Source organism: Anastrepha ludens, chromosome 2 (genome assembly GCF_028408465.1).
Source record: "Anastrepha ludens isolate Willacy chromosome 2, idAnaLude1.1, whole genome shotgun sequence".
In the NCBI taxonomy this organism is placed as follows: Eukaryota; Metazoa; Arthropoda; class Insecta; order Diptera; family Tephritidae; genus Anastrepha; species Anastrepha ludens.
Window position 1 is genome coordinate 55,109,272 of NC_071498.1, and position 18,188 is coordinate 55,127,459.

At 35.3% G+C, this 18,188-nt stretch overlaps 1 protein-coding gene across 2 annotated transcripts; it reads left to right on the forward strand.

Moving 5' to 3' along the window:
* The first annotated feature begins 402 nt into the window (after nt 1-402).
* On the forward strand, nt 403-8,828 carry LOC128871424 (esterase B1-like). Of its 2 annotated transcripts, none has more exons than XM_054113338.1 (6): nt 403-704; nt 3,945-4,257; nt 4,323-4,473; nt 4,541-5,101; nt 5,182-5,339; nt 8,058-8,828. In XM_054113338.1, the coding sequence occupies exons 1-6, from the start codon at nt 658-660 to the stop codon at nt 8,532-8,534; spliced, it is 1,707 nt and encodes a 568-aa protein (XP_053969313.1). In that variant the 5' UTR covers nt 403-657; the 3' UTR covers nt 8,535-8,828. The 2 variants fall into 2 exon arrangements, with proteins under 2 accessions (XP_053969313.1, XP_053969314.1); XM_054113339.1 differs by lacking the exon at nt 8,058-8,828 and adding an exon at nt 5,443-5,633.
* Nucleotides 8,829-18,188: the final 9,360 nt, after the last annotated feature.

An 18,188-nucleotide genomic window follows, 5' to 3' on the forward strand; every position in this document is an offset into this window, starting at 1 on the left:
ACCTACCCAACGGAGCTGCTGCTATTTTATGCTGCATTGCGTCTATGTTGCCGTAAAGCTCATACGGCTCATTGTTGCTTCGCTTGCGATAGTCGCCGTCGTTAACGTACAAAGGTCGAAAAATCTTCCGCAGCATCTTCCTCTCAAACCTTTCAATGGGCGTCTCATTGAATGCTGTCGTCGGTTTTATTATGATATACGAGTTTTACGTTATTACTTGTGCAATCATTTCAATTGGCCTTCCTTGCGCAATACCTGGAATGTGAAAGAAAGTGTTGATGCAATTCTATTGTGTTTATAACTAAACAGCAATGAAAGTTCTTTTTACAACTGCATATAGGTTTGATTTTTACATATATATTTTTATTTTTTGCTCTCTTTATTTTCAGTAGCGCACGACAGTTAAGCGCCAACCTCCGCTGGTCGCACATTGGAAATTCAGTTGCCTTGATCAGTTCTTCGTTCGTGTTACTTATTTAGCTAAAATATGACAGCAGCAAACTCAGCTTTCATTATTATTAATTAAATAAAATTAAAAAAAAAATTTATTTCGTTTAAATGTAAAAATTTCTTCGAAAACATATAATTTCTTCGCCATATTCTCAGTGATTTTGTTACTGAATATTTTTGCGTGCCTTAGTTATTGTCTTAGCAAATATGATACCTTTAGTTGGTTTTGTGGACAAACTACGTTGGCGTTTGAAGTAAGTTAAAACCATAAAAAAAAAAAAAACAAAGGAAACAAACAACAACCCTAAATTGAAACCAAGAAAGTGTGTGCTAAATTTACACTTAATAATTCGTTTACTAAATTGGTTGGGCGAGTTTGATTGGACCTTTATCGAGGTACACTCTTTTACCGACGTTTTTAAGATTTTTCTTCCATCGTATTTTTTGGGTTTTTTTTTGGGTTCGTCATTTGTACAAAATTTAATAAATTTTTCTTTATTTATAACAGAGGTATCGCGTTTTTGTTGTTTTTTTTTGGGAAATTTCCGTTATATGGTACTGCTCACTACTATTGTATATTCAAGCAAGCAATTTTGAGTTGTACTCGTAAAGGCAATAGAAACATTAAAAATAAAACTGATTTACTAAAATTTAATGTATAATTTTTTGTAATATTTTTTAAATTTTGTTTTTCATTTAATTTTTCAAATATTTTTTTAACTTGTCATTAGTTATTTTTTCAGTTAATTTTTTTTAATTTTGAAAAATAATGACATTTTTTATTTCTCATTTGTTTTTTGAACTTGTGTTTTTCAATTTGACTTGTCATGAAATTTTTGTTTTTGCAGCAGTTTTGAGTTGTACTCGTAAAGGCAAAAAGAAAACATTAAAAATAATAGTAATTATCTAAAATTTAATGAATAATTTTTTGTAATATTAAAAAATTTTTTTTTTGTTACTGTTTTTTTTAATTTTTGTTTTTTAATATTTTTTAACTTTCTTTTAATTATTTGTTAAGTTTTATTTTTTGAATTTTGAAAAATCATGAAAATTTCTTTTAATTATTTTTATTTCACATTGGTTTTTTCAATTTGATTTTTAACGAAAAATTTATTTTTAATTTTGTTTTTCATGAAATCTTGAAATTTGAAATTTGCCAGATTGTTGAAATTTAAAATAGCAAATTTTCATATTGAAATGTACAATAGCGTATTAGTCAGTTTTTGGGCGATTTTCAAAAGTGAACTTTCGCTTTACTCCCATTGTGCGTAATTTTTTGAATAATTCAAGACTAATATAGTTTCTTATAAAATAGTGCGTAGAAACATTCTCAAATTTGAAAAAAAGAGCAAAATAAAAAAACAAACTGTTTGCAGGGCAAATATCTACAGATGTCTAAAATTTTCTTAATTAAAAAATATGCCATTGGAGAGGCTCAGGTTTCTTCTTTTTAAAACTGGTAAAAACTGAAAATCGAAATTGGAGAAATTAATCGGTAATCATTTAAGTTAAAGTCTTGTAAACATGCGAGGGTGCGAAAAACCTTATGGCCAAGATTTTGGAGTGTTTACAAATTTCTTATTTCGTGTTTTCGGCAAAACGTGCAAAGAAAATCGAATCACTTCCCAAGTATTTTTGAGTGTTGCACCATTTTTCGGACCTGTTTGTTGGTATCAGTGGCGGTCACGTTCTTTTATCTCATAACTGCTGCTGTGAAAGGCAGCCAATTGGTCGAGCTAAGCACAAAGATTAAAGCTAAACACATACATGTTTTCGCTCCAGTCTTTAGATATCAGCAACATTTAAGAACATTTCAAAAATATTAAAAATATTAATAGAGGAGAAATTCACTCTTCAACATTTACATTCAAGTCTGTGCTTCATTATTAGTATATCTTTTTTTTATTTTATTATTATTTACATTGTAACTAGTTAATAAATTATAAACTAACGAACAATTTTTAATTTTCTGCAATACAACTAAATTTAATAATGCTCTGCTCAAGGCTTGCAGAGAAGTGGGCTACTGCGTGAGTTGGTGCGATTTTTTTCGTTTCAGCCCTTCTTTCCATTTACCGGGATCAATTTGGGCTGAGGCTTCGCTATTTACATGGTGGCGTAGTCTTTTCATATGAGATTTAGCGTTTATGTTTATCGAAGTGGCAACTGATTCGATGCCAAGGTCGTGTTCGATATCGGTGTTGCGGACGTACCAAGGTGCATTAACAGCGCATCTTAGTACCTTATTTTGGAATCTTTATATATATTTTATATTGGTTGAGCTTGAGCAGCCCCATAGCTGGGGCTTTCGCTTTCTGGACGGATATTAGACTGATATTTTCTCATTAATATAATTTACATTTGACTAAAGAGATTAAATACATGCACTTTTGTATGTACATATTTCCTTTTTGATTGATTTATATAAAATCAGTATCAAGTATGAATTATTTTATACAGAAAAGAAATTTTCTAAATACCAAATATACAAAATCTAAGCAGACTATTGTAAAAAAAAATCGTGCAAGCAAAAAAATAAATCTTTTCAAGATTTGAACCTGATTCCGCCGATGTTAGCTTCTGCGCCACAAATAAACTGCCTATGCGATTTTCTCAATCGCAAATTCATTCGCTTCACTGTGGGCATGAAATAAGTCGAATCCCTTACTAGAATGTTGAGTCCCCTACTACTGTGGTGAGAAATTATATGAAATCCTCTACTAGTATGGTAATTTGAATTTGAAAATCCCTTACTATGAATCTACAAATTAGTACTCGAAAAAAGTTCATTTAACATTTGCGCCTTCTCATTCCATTAATATTCTCTGGTAAAACAGAGGAGAGGCAAACAGGTATATGCATGAGCGTAACGTGGGTAGGCCCGCTGATAGTGGGAGTGTTGATATGCAACTCTATTCTTCCTGATCACGACGTAGAGAATACAGAAATTTGCGCATTCTGAGCACCGCCACTTTGTTTTTGGAGAATTTGGCAATTGAGTGTCGTCGGTACGTGCACCACTTGCTCTACATCCTTGACTTTATACTACCTTTGGATTATTCTTCCTCTTCTTCTTGCTTGTTCACAAAGGGAATCTTGTATCTATTATTCTTACTTCTTGATAGTAAGCATTTTTTTTAAATTGCACTGAAAATATGTGAGTTTTGCCGTTTTCGTGTTGCACGTATTTTTATTTTTATTCTCCTCGCTTTTCACTTTTCAGGTGTGTGGATTTTATTATCAAAATATTTTTTTCTTTCAATAAATACATTTTAATAATTTTTTTATGTTTATAAGTATTTTACCGATTTACCTCCTAAAAATAAGTCAAAGGTCTTAAAAGGGAGAATGAAGAACGGGATGAAAGTTAATTCGGAAAATGTTTTGAATAAGATTTTAAAAACTTTCTTAATTCTTTTTATATTCCATACATAAGCTGAGACAATTCTTTCAAATAGTAACTAAAAAGCAAGAAAAATTGTTTTAATTCACAGCCTTCTTCAAAATAAGTACACGCAATACCGTCTTTCCACCAACGAAATGGCTGTTGCCGACACTGAATATGGCCAAGTGAAGGGCTTAAAGCGAAGAACTCACACCGATGCATCCTACTACAGTTTTGAGGGAATACCCTATGCCAAACCACCAGTAGGTGAACTACGCTTCAGGGCGCCACAACGTCCAGAACCATGGACAGGTGTACTTAATTGTCTGGGCCCCAGAGACAAGTCCATACAAGTTCATTTGATAACAAAAAACATAGAAGGCTCAGAAGATTGTCTCTACTTGAATGTTTATACGAAGGATGTGAGTGATAACAAAACTAGAATTACATACATAGATATTTAATTTTTTGATTTGCTCTGCTATAGCTGAAGCGTACTAAACCACGCCCAGTTATGGTTTGGATACACGGAGGCGGTTTTATTTCTGGCGAAGCCAGTCGTGACTGGTTTGGACCCGATTATCTTATGGAGAAAGATGTCATATTGGTTACGGTGCAATACCGACTTGGTGTTTTTGGTTTGTAAACTTTAATCTAAGAAGTGGCTCTCAATAACTGAGCGGAAATTAAATTTTTTGTTTATAGGTTTTCTCTTTATGGATTCACCGGAGCTAAATGTGCCCGGTAATGCTGCTTTGAAAGATCAAATATTAGCCCTGAGATGGGTCAAAAGTAATATAGCGAATTTCGGTGGTGATCCCAATTGCATAACGCTGTTTGGCCAAAGTGCAGGTAGCGCGGCGGCGCATTATCTTTGCATCACGGAGCAAACGAGAGGACTCTTTCATCGTGCCATTTTGATGTCAGGCGTGGCTCTTTGGCCATGGGCAGTTCAGGGACCAAGGAAGATTGGGTATCCGCTAGCTTTATTGGCAGGATACAAGGGCGAAGACGATGAGCAACAAGTGCTGGAATATTTAATGAAATGCAAAGCCATTGAACTGACTAACAAGGAATCAATGCTTTGGACCGTTGAGGAGTTAAAAGATAATATCAGGTTTCCCTTTGTTCCGTGCATAGAGCCGTATGAAACAGCCGAAAGTGTAATATTAAAAAGTCCGCGTGAACTTATGAAGACAGCTTGGACTAACACAATACCGCTAATGGTGGGTGGTGTTTCAGAAGAGGGCGTAGTAATGCTGCCATGTAAGTAAAATAAGGACAATGACAAGCGGCCTAGAGTATATTTTGTATAAATGCCTGTATGTGTGTTTATATATTTTTAGTTGTAAAACAAATGCCCACTTTAATTTTGAAATTGGAAACTTGTCGCAACTTTGTGCCTGCTGCAGTTGTGGATGACGAAGAAATTATGAAACACGGACAGAAGCTGAAAAGCATACATGTTGATGGCGATGCCATAACTTCTGAGCACTATATAGATGTAAGGAGCAAATAGTACACTTTTGTGTGCACTGACTAAGTTTACACAGGTCTGATCATAATCCCCATTATTCTAAAATTAGTTCTTTTTTAATTTACTTTAGAGTAATGAGTGCCACTGATAATCAGGCAGCGATGTTTTAGTAACATTTGCTTGTTTCAAGTAGTATAATAGTGTATTGTCACCGAGCCGTGAATACGTGCAGAAAGACTCCAATCTACGTTTAACAACAGTAAAATCCCTCAAAACAGAATCTTACAAGCTGGACACCGAAATAGGCATCAATACAAGGCATTCAAATCAAATCCAGGTGCAGATAGGTCAGACATATGAACCATTTTACATTTTGCAGCCCACATTGAAAGCACAGTCAAATTATAATGAAAATGACTTTATTGCCTTTGAAAATAGTTTCAATTAATTATGAAAAAAAATCGGAATTTTAAAAAAAAAAGTCCTTCGAACAGGCACGAGTTTTTTATGTTTTTAAATGCAGTCCACATTTTATTGAAATCTATCAAACGCTCCAGAGCGCCCGAGCATCGTATGTTAATTGTTGAATAACTCGAAAAGTATCTGTTAAAATTTTCACACAATATTTCTAAGATATTATATTTTAGGAAAATGCAAAAAACATCCAATTCTTTGAAAATTCTGTCTACCCCTAACCCGTTAAAGGCTGCAACAGCTCCTCCAGCTGTTGAAAACCGTTGAGCTCGCTTTTTATTTTTGATATTCCGAAGCAAAAAAAAAAAATTCTGACCCAAATCAGTGATGTAAGGCCATTAGTTCGATTTTTTGAGTGCTCAGAAACTTTCTTGTGTGAACCAATACGTGAGAGCGCGCATTGCCTTGGTGAAGAATGATTCGACGTCGGCGGTTGGGTTTTCTTAATTCTCCGAAAACTTTAGGTAAAATAAGTTTGTGTACGACTCGGAGTTTATTCTTTAGTGGTACAGTTGCAACATAACTATATTTTCGATATTTGCCGAAAAACTAGGCGATTTGATTTGATTTTAGATTTTCCCTCTGCGAAAAACTTTTGCTGGATTAGGCTCGTCTTGAAACTGCCCATGGCTGTTTTGTTTTAGCTGAGATGTGTAGATTCGCCTTCTGAGACCTTTCAGCTGAGATGTGTAGATTCCCCACTCGTTGCGATGCACTTGACGTGCTTTGAATTGTGTTATTTTGTACGATTATAATTTGTATTATTTAGTTAGCTAGTTAGTCAAAAAAAAAATTTAATTGTATCGGGAAAATTTTCATGCGATAATTCATCATTATAAATTATATTTTTAAAGATAAAAGTACACCATCGAAGAGGTTACACTCACTTTTAGCAATTAAGTCTCATCCCTCGCCAAAGTAATACGTTGTCGAACGAGTCTCGTTAAATCTGCCTAAATCAATTTTTTTTACCAGAAAGTATGGAGTATTGAAAAAAATGTGTAGTAAAAAAATGTCTTCTTATTCTACCCCAAAGACTTTTACGAGAGTCCAGGATGGTTTCGCTAGTTTCTTCGATTGGTACAAATGATTTTCAAAAAATTTTAGTCGCCTGTAATTTATATTGTGGCAAATGATTGATCATCGATCCATGCATTAAACAAATTGGGGTTTTTATGCATTAAACTCGATTGATACATTTTGAGCCTTACTGATCTTAGTAATTGTTGTTTCGTACTTCTTAAAAATAGCCGCATGGCTTCCAGTGACAGTAAAAACGTTATAAACTCACTGCTTTATTGCAAGTACAAGGCGCCACGAAATTAATCACCCTGATTAATTTTGCGCCACTAGTACCTTCATTCCCATTATATTTCATTTAGTTAGTGATATTCCACATTCCTGCTGGTATCCTTTTCCATATTTAATGTAAAAAAAATTTTTTTTTAATTTTTTTTTCTAATTTAACAAAATAAAGATTTCCTTCACTCAAAATAATTTTTTTTCTATATATTAAAAGAGTTTATTAAAAAAAATGGATGATTAATTTTGCTCCACCTATTACTTCATTCCCATTATACGAGGCGTGCTTTTAAATTGAGTACCGTTTTGACATAAAAAAGCAGCAAGGAAATTTTTTCCAAAAATAATTTATTCACTTGAAAGGCCATACTTTAATCTACTTTTCTACATAATTTCCATTACTATTGAGGCATTTATCATACCTTGGGACCAGCTTTTGTATGCCATCGTCAAAGAAGATTGCCGACTGCTTCACAGTCGTTTTCACTTTGTCATCGGCGCTGCCCTGCCTTCACTGATTTGGTGATGAATGTCCACTGATTAGAAGCCTTGAGCACAGAGAAACCGTATTATAGCATGCACTTCACAGTCGCAAACAGATTTAGCTTCGATCGAATGGTTCCGTAATGGCAGGTGCGGCTTCCCATCAGATGTAGCTACACGACGCGCATGCGCTAAACGGCGACCGCAGCGCTACAGCGGCGTAATTTAAAAACGGTACTTATTTAAAAAAAACGCTTCATATTTCATTTAATTCGTTATTTTTCGAAGCCACTTGGAGGAACTCACATTTCATATTCCCGCAGGTATCCCATGATAATAATCCTATTCCATCTTAAATTTTTTTTTATATATTACTTTTTTTTTTTTTTATTATTTTTTATTTATAAACTATATTATATATATATATATTATATAATATTTATAAACTATTCACTTATACCATCCGGGTTCCATTTTCTTTCTCAGCTCAAAAGTTATTGGTTATTTTACTTCCCCATCCATCGCACTCTGCTTTCCCGTTTAAATTATGCTCCAAAAGCGCCTACTTATCTGTATCGTTTCGCTTGTTATTCTGAAGTGATGCCGTATCCATATCGCTCTTGGTGTCTGGGAGGACGTGCCTTCAAGGGTGTTTGCCATGGCGATGAGTTACCTTATCTTTTTTGGAATGCAATGTCACACCGTTTGCCAGAAGGTAGTCCTGAACATCGCACAATGCAACGGATGATTGGTATGTGGACTCACTTTGCCGCAACCGGTAATCCAAATAATAAAGAATTACCTGAAATGGAGTCAATTAATTGGGAAGCAATTAAAGAGCCTGTGCCGGCATACAAGTGTATGAATATTGGTGAGGAGTTGGAAATCATAGATTGGCCAGAGATGCGCAAGATTAAAGTGTGGGAGAGCACCTACGATGGAAATAAGGAGTTGTTATATTGAGTACAAGTAATACATTTTTTAATTAAATTAAAATTAGGGTATTTCACAATGAAGTGCCAACAGCAGTCTGGTATCAAGGCAGCAGTACAACAACAATGATGCCATTTTATTTGCACTTATTTCTAAACCTCCCTCTTACGTTATTTCATATTCTTCTTTTTTGCTTTTAGTAAAGCTAACCTATGAAGTTACTGTAAAATAATATCTTTGCACGTTTGTATATTTTTTAATAGTTCTAAGTTAGTGTGTGATCGTGTTTCGATGTAGTATTTCATTGTTGATTAAATATAAAAATATAATTCATGAAAATGTCTACCGGGTGGTCTTTATAGTGTTTTTTTTCTATTTGACCAAATGTTATTTTGGCAGTGTTAGATCTTTGCAGCCAGGGGTATCCGGCTGTATTTAACGACGCCCTTCTGAAACTGGATCACCTCAGGAGGTAGAATGACCTTGCCATGGTAGAGGGGACTGCCATGGACGACGTTTCCCCTTTCCCCCCTAAAAAATCCTAATCCGCCACGCTCGCCACGTGGAGCAGTGCGGGCGATTAGGAAATGAAATATGAATAAAAAAACCTAGCCTCGGACAACCAGGGCAACCCAAAATCAAGACCAAATCCCTCAGTAAGGTCAGGTCTTTCAATAAAAAAGACCACTAACGTAAGCGGAGTAAAGCCTGTTGCCAAGCCTGGGCCTAACTCCCGCTCCGTCCCTTCAGAGACTGCCTCTACGGCAGCGAGACCTCTTACTGGCAACAATCCCAACCCTGTCATAAGATAAGTTAAGGATGACATACCATCTACGTCTGGTGCCAGCAGTAGACCCCCTCTCGCAACAAATCCTTGGGAATCAAGAGCTGCCCTGTTAGAAGACAAGCAGACCTTGATCTTAAGCCAATGAGCCAGGCGATCGGCCTTCAGAATCCTGGAGAGACTGAAGGACATTAGAGAATAGGATCTGACGGAGGAACAGTCGAACTCAAGGGCGTGGGCTGAAGCCTTCATTACCGAACACCGGGATAAGGCCAAAATAGACGCCGCACAAGGCAAGCGCAAGCGATCGAGTGAAGGGACATCGGCTGAAGCCAACCGAACTTAGGTGTCCGCCACTCAAATGACTAATGTCACGACGAAGAGGGCTTTCACGAAAGTAGCGAAAGGAAGCCATATACGGGCGGTGATTGATCGCAGTTTCCATAATGGTGCGATCTCTCAAGCAAACTGGGACTTAATAAGTAGGAGTCTTTGGGAAGTGTACAGGGACATCCTGAAAGGAAATCCAGGAACTCCACCCATTTGCTCGGACTCGCGTCAAAGTAATATAATAAGGTGGGCTGATCAACGTTCCGTGGACCTATACACCCTAGCGATTAATCGCATAGGGGAACCTTGGCCGGGGGCCCTCCTTGATGTGGTTCCCCGAGAAGACATCCCCAACCGGCCAGGATCTAGAGTCTGGATACCAGACTTCCATTCTGATCCAGAGGAAGTCCTGGACCTGATAAAGCTTCGGGCGTTTTTCTCATATTGCTTCACCACTCTTGTGGTATTCGCTCCTGATGCACTACACCATGGTAATTGAAGAAAACAGTGAGTAAAACTTTGACATTTGATCGAATTTGACGTACTTTTTTTGGTCTTAGCTCTTCTGGACCCCTCCATTGGGAGAATTGGGCTTTGGTTTCGATGTGATAACCATATACTTATGATTCGTCATGAGTTATGACCTTTGTAAGCAAATCTGGATCATTGTTGACGTCATTCAACAATTCCTGAGCGACGCTCACCAACGTTGTTTTTGGTCAAAATTCAGCATGAATTTCCGAGAAGAATGCATGGCACAAACGAACCGATATCCCGACATCCTCAACAACGGCAAGAAAAAAATGTTCTCTAAACCAAACCAGTTTATGCTGAATTGCTAAGAGAAATGATTTCAGGCGCACCCGAAATTTTTTTTTGAAGTGCTCAAAAACTCAACAAAGTCCTAATAATCTAAGCATCAAAAACGTTGAAATTTATTTGAAAGAATTTTTCGATCAGCACTTTGTGAAGCCAGTGAGCATATTTGCTTAAGTACTTACTTACATACTCGTACATTCACAGGCAAGTTTGCACATCCATAAGCACCTTTCTCTGTTATCTCAAGCTAGTCTGCCATTTGCCAGCATTCACAACACAAAGTTCTCCTTGAGGGCTGAATGCATGCAAAATAATGTACGGATGTGTAACTGTACGTGAATGTATGTGTGCGCATATAGGTATGTGTGAATATGGATTATCTTTTCTGCGTGTCCTCTGCATGCCAGCAATCATCATATATGTATAAGTAGTTTGCTTTCATTTCTGCACTCTTCTCGCACAACTCGGTAAGTGTGCCCGGTCAATATTAATTCACAATTCTTCCACGTGCCTTCAGTAATAACAGAAAAATCATACCATTGGGAAATTATAAGAAAAGGATTCATTCTCATCATATTTAAGAGAACAGTTCCTGCAGGTTTTTTGATTTTAAGATTTATTTTTTTTATATGAAATTTCAGTATTCATTTTGGAATTCGAGTTTGAAGAGTGTGCCAAAATGTTTTATTAATTTTTCGGTAACTTAATACACAATTTTATGTTCCGACGCTCCAGTCGGAGATAAAGGAAATAATATACAAATAAATAATTAATTTTCTTCAGCATTAATAGTAAAGTAAGCATTTCAACACATTGACTATGGAGCGATTCCATTTCAAGCAATTCAAATATTTCTTACATTCACGTAAATTTCTTTGAAAATTGGTACTTTGGTTGGTTTGAGTATAATAAGAATTATATAGATGAGAGAAAATTAAAAACATAGAGATTAGTTTAATGTTGAATATTTTGGTAAAAGGTTTTTTAAGTTGAATATGTTTGCTTCTTTTTAACATATTTATAAATATTTCTTTTATTTTTTAGACCATTTTTTTTAGTAAATGAAAGTTGCTTATTGATATCCTTTTATATACAAAGTTAAGTCCAAAATAAAGAAGACTGAGCTAAAATATGTGGAAACGACAGGAGCTTTGTTCTGATAACTTCGTGTTTATTTATTCAAAATAGTCCCCTCTGATAAACGCTTTTCGAAAGAGTGTTTCAGATCATTGACCGGAATATCCTTCCGGATGTCGGTACAAGCCTTTCGGGTGGCCACAACGGACGCAAAACGTTTTTGTTTTTCATAGCGATGTTGCAATTTTCCGAAAAGGAGAAGTCGCAGGGAGCCATATCAGGCGAATGCGGACAGTAATTGATGGTTAAAATGCGATTTCTAGTCAAAAAATCAGTCACGATAGGGTATTTTCAGGAATTTATTTTTCACAATAAAAAAAAATGAAAAACGTTATTTCAAATTTTTAGGGTTTTTAGTTAACTTCTTTTACATAGAAAAATAAAAAAAAATTTTATTTGGCGCTCAAGTTCACCCTCCCGAAAAATTGGACCTGGATGGTGCTGTTCGCTTTGGCTCTTCTATTTATGTGAAAGGCAAAAACCAAAAAAAATTATTAATTAATATGTATCACTGTAGCTATGTTCCGTAAAATAAAAAATAAAATTGACAAACATCGATTTTTTGAAATGTTTAGACCACCGGGTCCCCTTAAGAGCTGAGACTATGTTTACTAATCTCTGAAAGTTTCATAGTGCAATTCCAATAACTTTTCGGGTTGTATCCAATCACGTACAGTGAAAAAAATATTTTTACAACCGTGGACAAATTCATAGTTCTCAAATAGATACCCAACATCATTCTGCAACTCATCTCGTACCTTGAACTGCAAGTTTGGATGAACTTGAGATAAATTATTTTCAAAACGAGACATCACTGCTTTAGTAAACAAAAAAATGCAAGTGAAAGAGTGCAATTAACGCGAAGATAACTGGAGTTATGACAATGGTTTGATTACGACAGAAGTCGGCAAAAACAGAAATTCTTCTACGAGTGCCGTTCCCCTTTGACATGGCCGCCGAAGTCTGTTTCATAATTCTGCTTCGGATGGACAAACGTTGGAATCTTTAATCCTTGAAGTTAACCTCAAGTTGAGTACAAACGTAAATGTTTGTTGGGACTATTTGAAATGGTAGAGAGGCTGTTGTAGTGCTTGAAATTCCGCATTTGGTGTTATTTCTCTAACAGATAGCGGCTACTTCGTACCATAGAGTCACGTACCAAACTTTAGTAAAATAACTTTAAAACTGTGGAAGTTATTCCCAATAAAGTTACCATTATCTCTTGAACTGTAACCAAGGGCAAACGCCATTGAATTTGGAAGACCCCAATTAAGTAGGCTCAACTAACTAATCTACCAGTCAAGGCTCTTTGAGTTTGCGTGGGATCCGCTTTAAGGCCCTCGCCTCATTTGATATCGGGCTTTTAGGTGTTTCTTTAAAAGCGCGTAAAAGGGAAACGAAAACCGATTTTTTAATTTTTTTTTGAGTGTTTAATTTCCTGATTTCCTCCTTCAAAATATGGTCTTCACGTGGGCAATGGACACGGATATAGCCCGTTCCACTGAACCGATTTCAATGAAATAACATTTAACCCATTACAGCATAACGTTCGATATATCGGACATGAGTTAAATTTAATTTGTATGAAGCAAGTGTGATGTGGAGGTGACTTAGAGGTTGTAATCGAAAGAGAACTATTTCTTCAACAATGGCAACCCTTCATTTGTCGACCCCTCGCAAAGAGTTCCCGTTATTTTAAATTTTTCAGTATGGCGGATTGCAAGCAGACTTTTTCGCGTAAAGGATAAACTATTTTTGTATATTTTTTTGGTATATTTTTAGCAAACAATTTTAGTGACAAGTGTTTATTAGTGCTTAAGTGTGTTAGTAAGCAAAACATAAACAATTGTGAAGTTTGCTTCATCATCAAACATTTACTGTAGTATTTAGTTGTGGCATCCGATATATCGAACCTTATGCATAGCAGGCTCTAAGTGGTTAGGTTTTTTGCGTTTTCCAGATTGACTGTAGATGAAATTTTGAGCCTTTTGGAGAGCGATGATGGAAATATTAACAATGAGAATTTTATTTACGTAGAGCTACTAATCGAACTTGAAGACCAAGCCACAGATGAGGACAGTGATAAATCGGATGAGGAGCACGATGCTAATTTGAACCAAATAGGATGTAAGTTATTGCGAACTAAAAGCGAACTCCGTCGTTTTCACACAAATAGGGGATCTAATCAAGATCAGATAACAATGTACGGTCGCAACCAATTTCGAAAACATGACAATGACAATTGCCACGCGGTCATCACACGTGAATAAAGCAAAAATTGCACTCCCCCAACCGTCTTTAGTTTCTAAATATTATATAATAAGTATATGGGTGGAGTGGATAAATGCGATCAGGCGATTGCAAATTTGCGTACAAGGATGCGGATAAGGAAATGGTGGTGGCCAAGTTTTGCCTATTTCGTTGATGTTTCAATTGTACATGAATGGTTACTTGCGAAAAAACTTGGTTGTAATAAGGACACTAGGTCTTTGTTTGCATTTAGGAGGTATGTTGCTCGAACTCTGCTTGTGATACACGGAACACCCCCATCAAGGACGAAAACCAGCTACACCATTGTCCACTACACGATTTGATTGCCTCAACCATTGGATTGTTTCAATAAATTCCGAACGCCGTTGTGCAAATAAGTGTGGTGGGAAATCAAAATACAAATGCCAAAAATGTGAAGTAGGCCTCCATCCTAAGTGTTTCATGGAGTATCATGTAGAGCCCAATACCTAAATATATTTTATATATAATTAATTTACTTGTATTTCTTCATTTTCAGTAAATTTTAAATAAATTTTGCTAGAAGCTTTCGGTTTTTTTTATTTCTCATGAGATAGCTTGAGGTGCCGGTATGCATAACGTTCGATAAATCGGACGGCTTGTTTACAACAAACTACAGACAAATGTGTAACTTTTCTTTCACCACTCGATTTATGTGATCTCCATAACTCGAAATTTTCACAGAAATTCATTATAAGTATAACGACAAACTTTATGCAGTAATGGGTTAAATCACGTAAAATTGATGTCGTTATTGTGTGAACTAGGACCGTTTGAAAAACAAAAAATTTAAAGTTTTTTTTGCGGACCTTTAATGTTTTTAATTTTGACTGAGGGTATCTAAAACAGTTTTCATCTTTGAACGCTCGCCATTTCGGAATTTTTTTTAAGATCGTAATTCATACAACAACGACATTCACACTGAGTAACAACCTTTTTGTTTCTTTGATTTCAGACAGTTGTCAGTACCGGAACTCGTTGTCGCCAGAGACATACCTTTGGTTGGAAGAACATGCTTGAAGGCTGACAACTTTTTGATCGAACCTTGTATGACCTGAAAAAACCTTTTGTTTTTTAATAATAAATCACCAGAGTAAAAACCAAAACCAAAAATGTTTTTTCGTTTCCGCTTTACATGCTTCTAAAGAAACACCCAAAAACCACCATTTCAAATGAGGCGAGGACCTTAAATGACTTCACCGCTCAGTTGTTGTAGCTAACAGTTATTCAAGTAAATATCTGAGAATGCAATGAGTCATAAATGTTTGTAACGTAAGAAGTTTTTTGTTACTATGGTTTTTCTGAACTTTTTTTTTTTTCAAATAATTCGAAAGCGATATTTTGGTTAATTTTACCTACCTTTCATTTGCATTTTTAACTTGGATTAATTTTTCCTTAGAAATCCAGCTCATTGAACAACGAATGCCATATAAACTTTGCACGAATTTATAAAAATTTCAAATTTTTTAATAAAAATTAAAAAAAATTTGTAGTACGTAGGCTTATAGCTCATTCAATTTTATTATAATAAAAAGAGAGTTTTAAATGGATTTGATTCGTTGATTGTTGGACATTTTCTTCTCTATAACGAATGTATATAATGTTTATTTAATCTTATTGTTCATAAAAAATTTATGAAAATTAAAAAAAAATTAAAAGTCGAAAAATTGCGAATCCTTTACTTTGTCCTCTTTACTAAATTATTTTGGAAACCTTAAAATCTAAAAATCTTAAAATTTCAAATACCGCACACAAGCTCACTCAAACGTACTTATACATATTCGCATAGTCAGTAAAGCGTTAATTTTATCATTTTGCAAATCCATTTAATTTTCCATTTTTTTTTACAACGGTTAACTTTAATGTCGCGCTGTTCTTCAAGTAATCGCTCATTACTGTGTGTTTATTATTTTTATTATTATGTCGATTGTTGAACACAAAAGTTAATATGAATTTAATGCATCCCTAGTGGCAGAGAATGTTAATGCAATGAGAAGGAGCAAATGTTAAACGAGCTTTTTTCGAGTTCTAATTTGTAGATTCATAATAAGGTCATTTCAAATTCAACTTTGCTCACGAGTGGCGAATTGCAGATATTTACCACGCGAGTGACGCGAGTGGAGGGTTTCTATATTTACTTACCACGCTAGGACAGAAATTCAGATTTTTTCTGCGTTTACCATACTACTGAGGAAGTTCATAAGATTTTTCGGCACACTACTAAGGAAATCGAAGCGAATAAATTAGCGATTAAGAAGACCGCGCGGCAGTTAGTTTGTGGTGCAGAAGCTAAAGTCGGCGGAATTATTCGTTTTGTTTTTTGGCACGTATATAATTCAGGTTCAAGTCCTGAAGTCATATTTTTTTTCTTGCACATTTTTTTTTTTACAATTCAAACCAGGAAAGTTTGGTAAAATTTTTGAGTTTATTTTAATTAAAATTTCTTTAAAATACTGTTTTTTTTTGTATTTTATAAATGGAAATTTCTTTTCGGTATAAAATAGTTCATACTGGATATGACCTGACTTTTATATAAATCAATCAAAACAGAAAATATGTACATATATCTATAATCTATTTCATCAAATCCAAATTATATTGATGAGAAAATATCATTCTAATATCCGTCCAGAAAGCCAAACGCGCATACACACATGCATATTCATATAATTACGCATACAAACTTTCAACTAACGCAGAATATGTGCATATAAAACTGCGAATCGAATAAATGAGTGATTTAGAAAAGATCATTAATAATTGTAGATTAGCGCAATCGTGAAAGACGTGTGTGTATGCAGTACATAGTCTCATATTTGACTCAGGTTCAAATCCTGTGCACAGTTTTTTGTTCGATATTTTTATTTCATTTTTTATATTTGGTTTAATTAGAATTGATTTAAAATAGTGTATTCAGGTTTTTCTAATACCTGTTATTTAGAAATTTATTTTCTATATAACATTATTCATACTTCATTTGAATTAATTTATATGTAAAACAGCCATAAAGCCAATCATATGAATATGCATTCCTATATTTAATCTCTTCAGTCAAATCTGAACTACTTACATACACATATTGATGAGAAAATATTCTAATATCCATCCAGGAAGCCTAACGCGCATATTCTCATATGTGTATAAATATATGTACAAACTACCACCATTCTAACAAACCCAGAACACAAGCTTCTGCGCACACTTGACACATGTGATATGTATACCCTATGAGCAAAAAGAACCGGGAAGGTGATGTTGACTGCTTCCTTCGATTGCCAAGGCATAGTCCACCATGAGTACCTTCCATCGGGCCAGACAGTCAATAGAGAATATTATTTATCCGTTTTGAAACCTTAGAGAGATGCTGTGTGTTGCAAACCGCCGGAAATGTGAGCAACCAATCCTCAGATTTTGCATGATGATAACGCGCCATCGCACTGATCAAAGAGAATACAAATCGGCCTGCCGGGGGTGTTTGGAGGACTGGGTTAAACGTTGGCACATGTGTGTTGCTTCAGACGGGTCAAATTTTGAAGGAGATAATATAAATTTGCCTTAAATTTAACTCTGTTTTGTTTAATTTAAACATTCCCGGTACTTTCTGATCATAAGGTACATATATGCGGCTTTGCGGACAGCAATGTGTGATTCGCTGGAAGTCGCATTAACTCGCGACTGTCGCACAGTTAGAAGACATATTTACATACATATAAGGGTGCATACATACATACGGAGGAGCGGCCACTCGACATGACAAAAATTTAAGATTTACCAAATATTGGCAAATAATTCCACGCGAAATATTCCAATATTGACTATTTTCGAATGGTCGCGAAAATTGGCATATGGGCGGCTCGATTTATGAATGAAATTGAAATATGAGCTCTAACTTATGAATGAACTTTTTGTTTTTCTTCTAAATTGTTCAGCGCCGTCGCTGATAGAATCATGGCCGCTGCGACTGCGTCTACGAATGTATTTTGTTTTTGTAGTCGCTAGGCTTAGATTTTAGCTTTGGGCGACATGCGCATGTGAGGTATGTGTTTTTGTTGTGTTCTAGAACATTTTAGAATGTGTGGTGGCAAAGCGGCCATCGCGTTGCGCTTGCTGTTGCTTTTGCGTCTATCAAAGTATTGTGTTTTTGTAAGTACAATATTAGGAATATCGACTGGTGAAAGACAAAAGTACACGGAAGCAAGAAGGGAGCGCTGTACTCGCGCATATGTATATGTATGCTTGAATGAATATATGAATACAATTATTTTGTAGGAAGTTTAGAAGGCAAGTAGGTATATATGTATGTATGTATATATGCTAGGACATAA

Excerpts from the sequence above, each read along its gene's own strand:
- LOC128871424 (XM_054113338.1), top strand. The coding sequence starts at position 658 with ATGATACCTTTAGTTGGTTTTGTGGACAAACTACGTTGGCGTTTGAA. Across the intron at positions 4,258-4,322 it reads TGAATGTTTATACGAAGGAT|CTGAAGCGTACTAAACCACG; the intron begins GTGAGTGATAAC and ends GCTCTGCTATAG. Across the intron at positions 5,340-8,057 it reads CTTCTGAGCACTATATAGAT|CTCAAAAGTTATTGGTTATT; the intron begins GTAAGGAGCAAA and ends TTTCTTTCTCAG.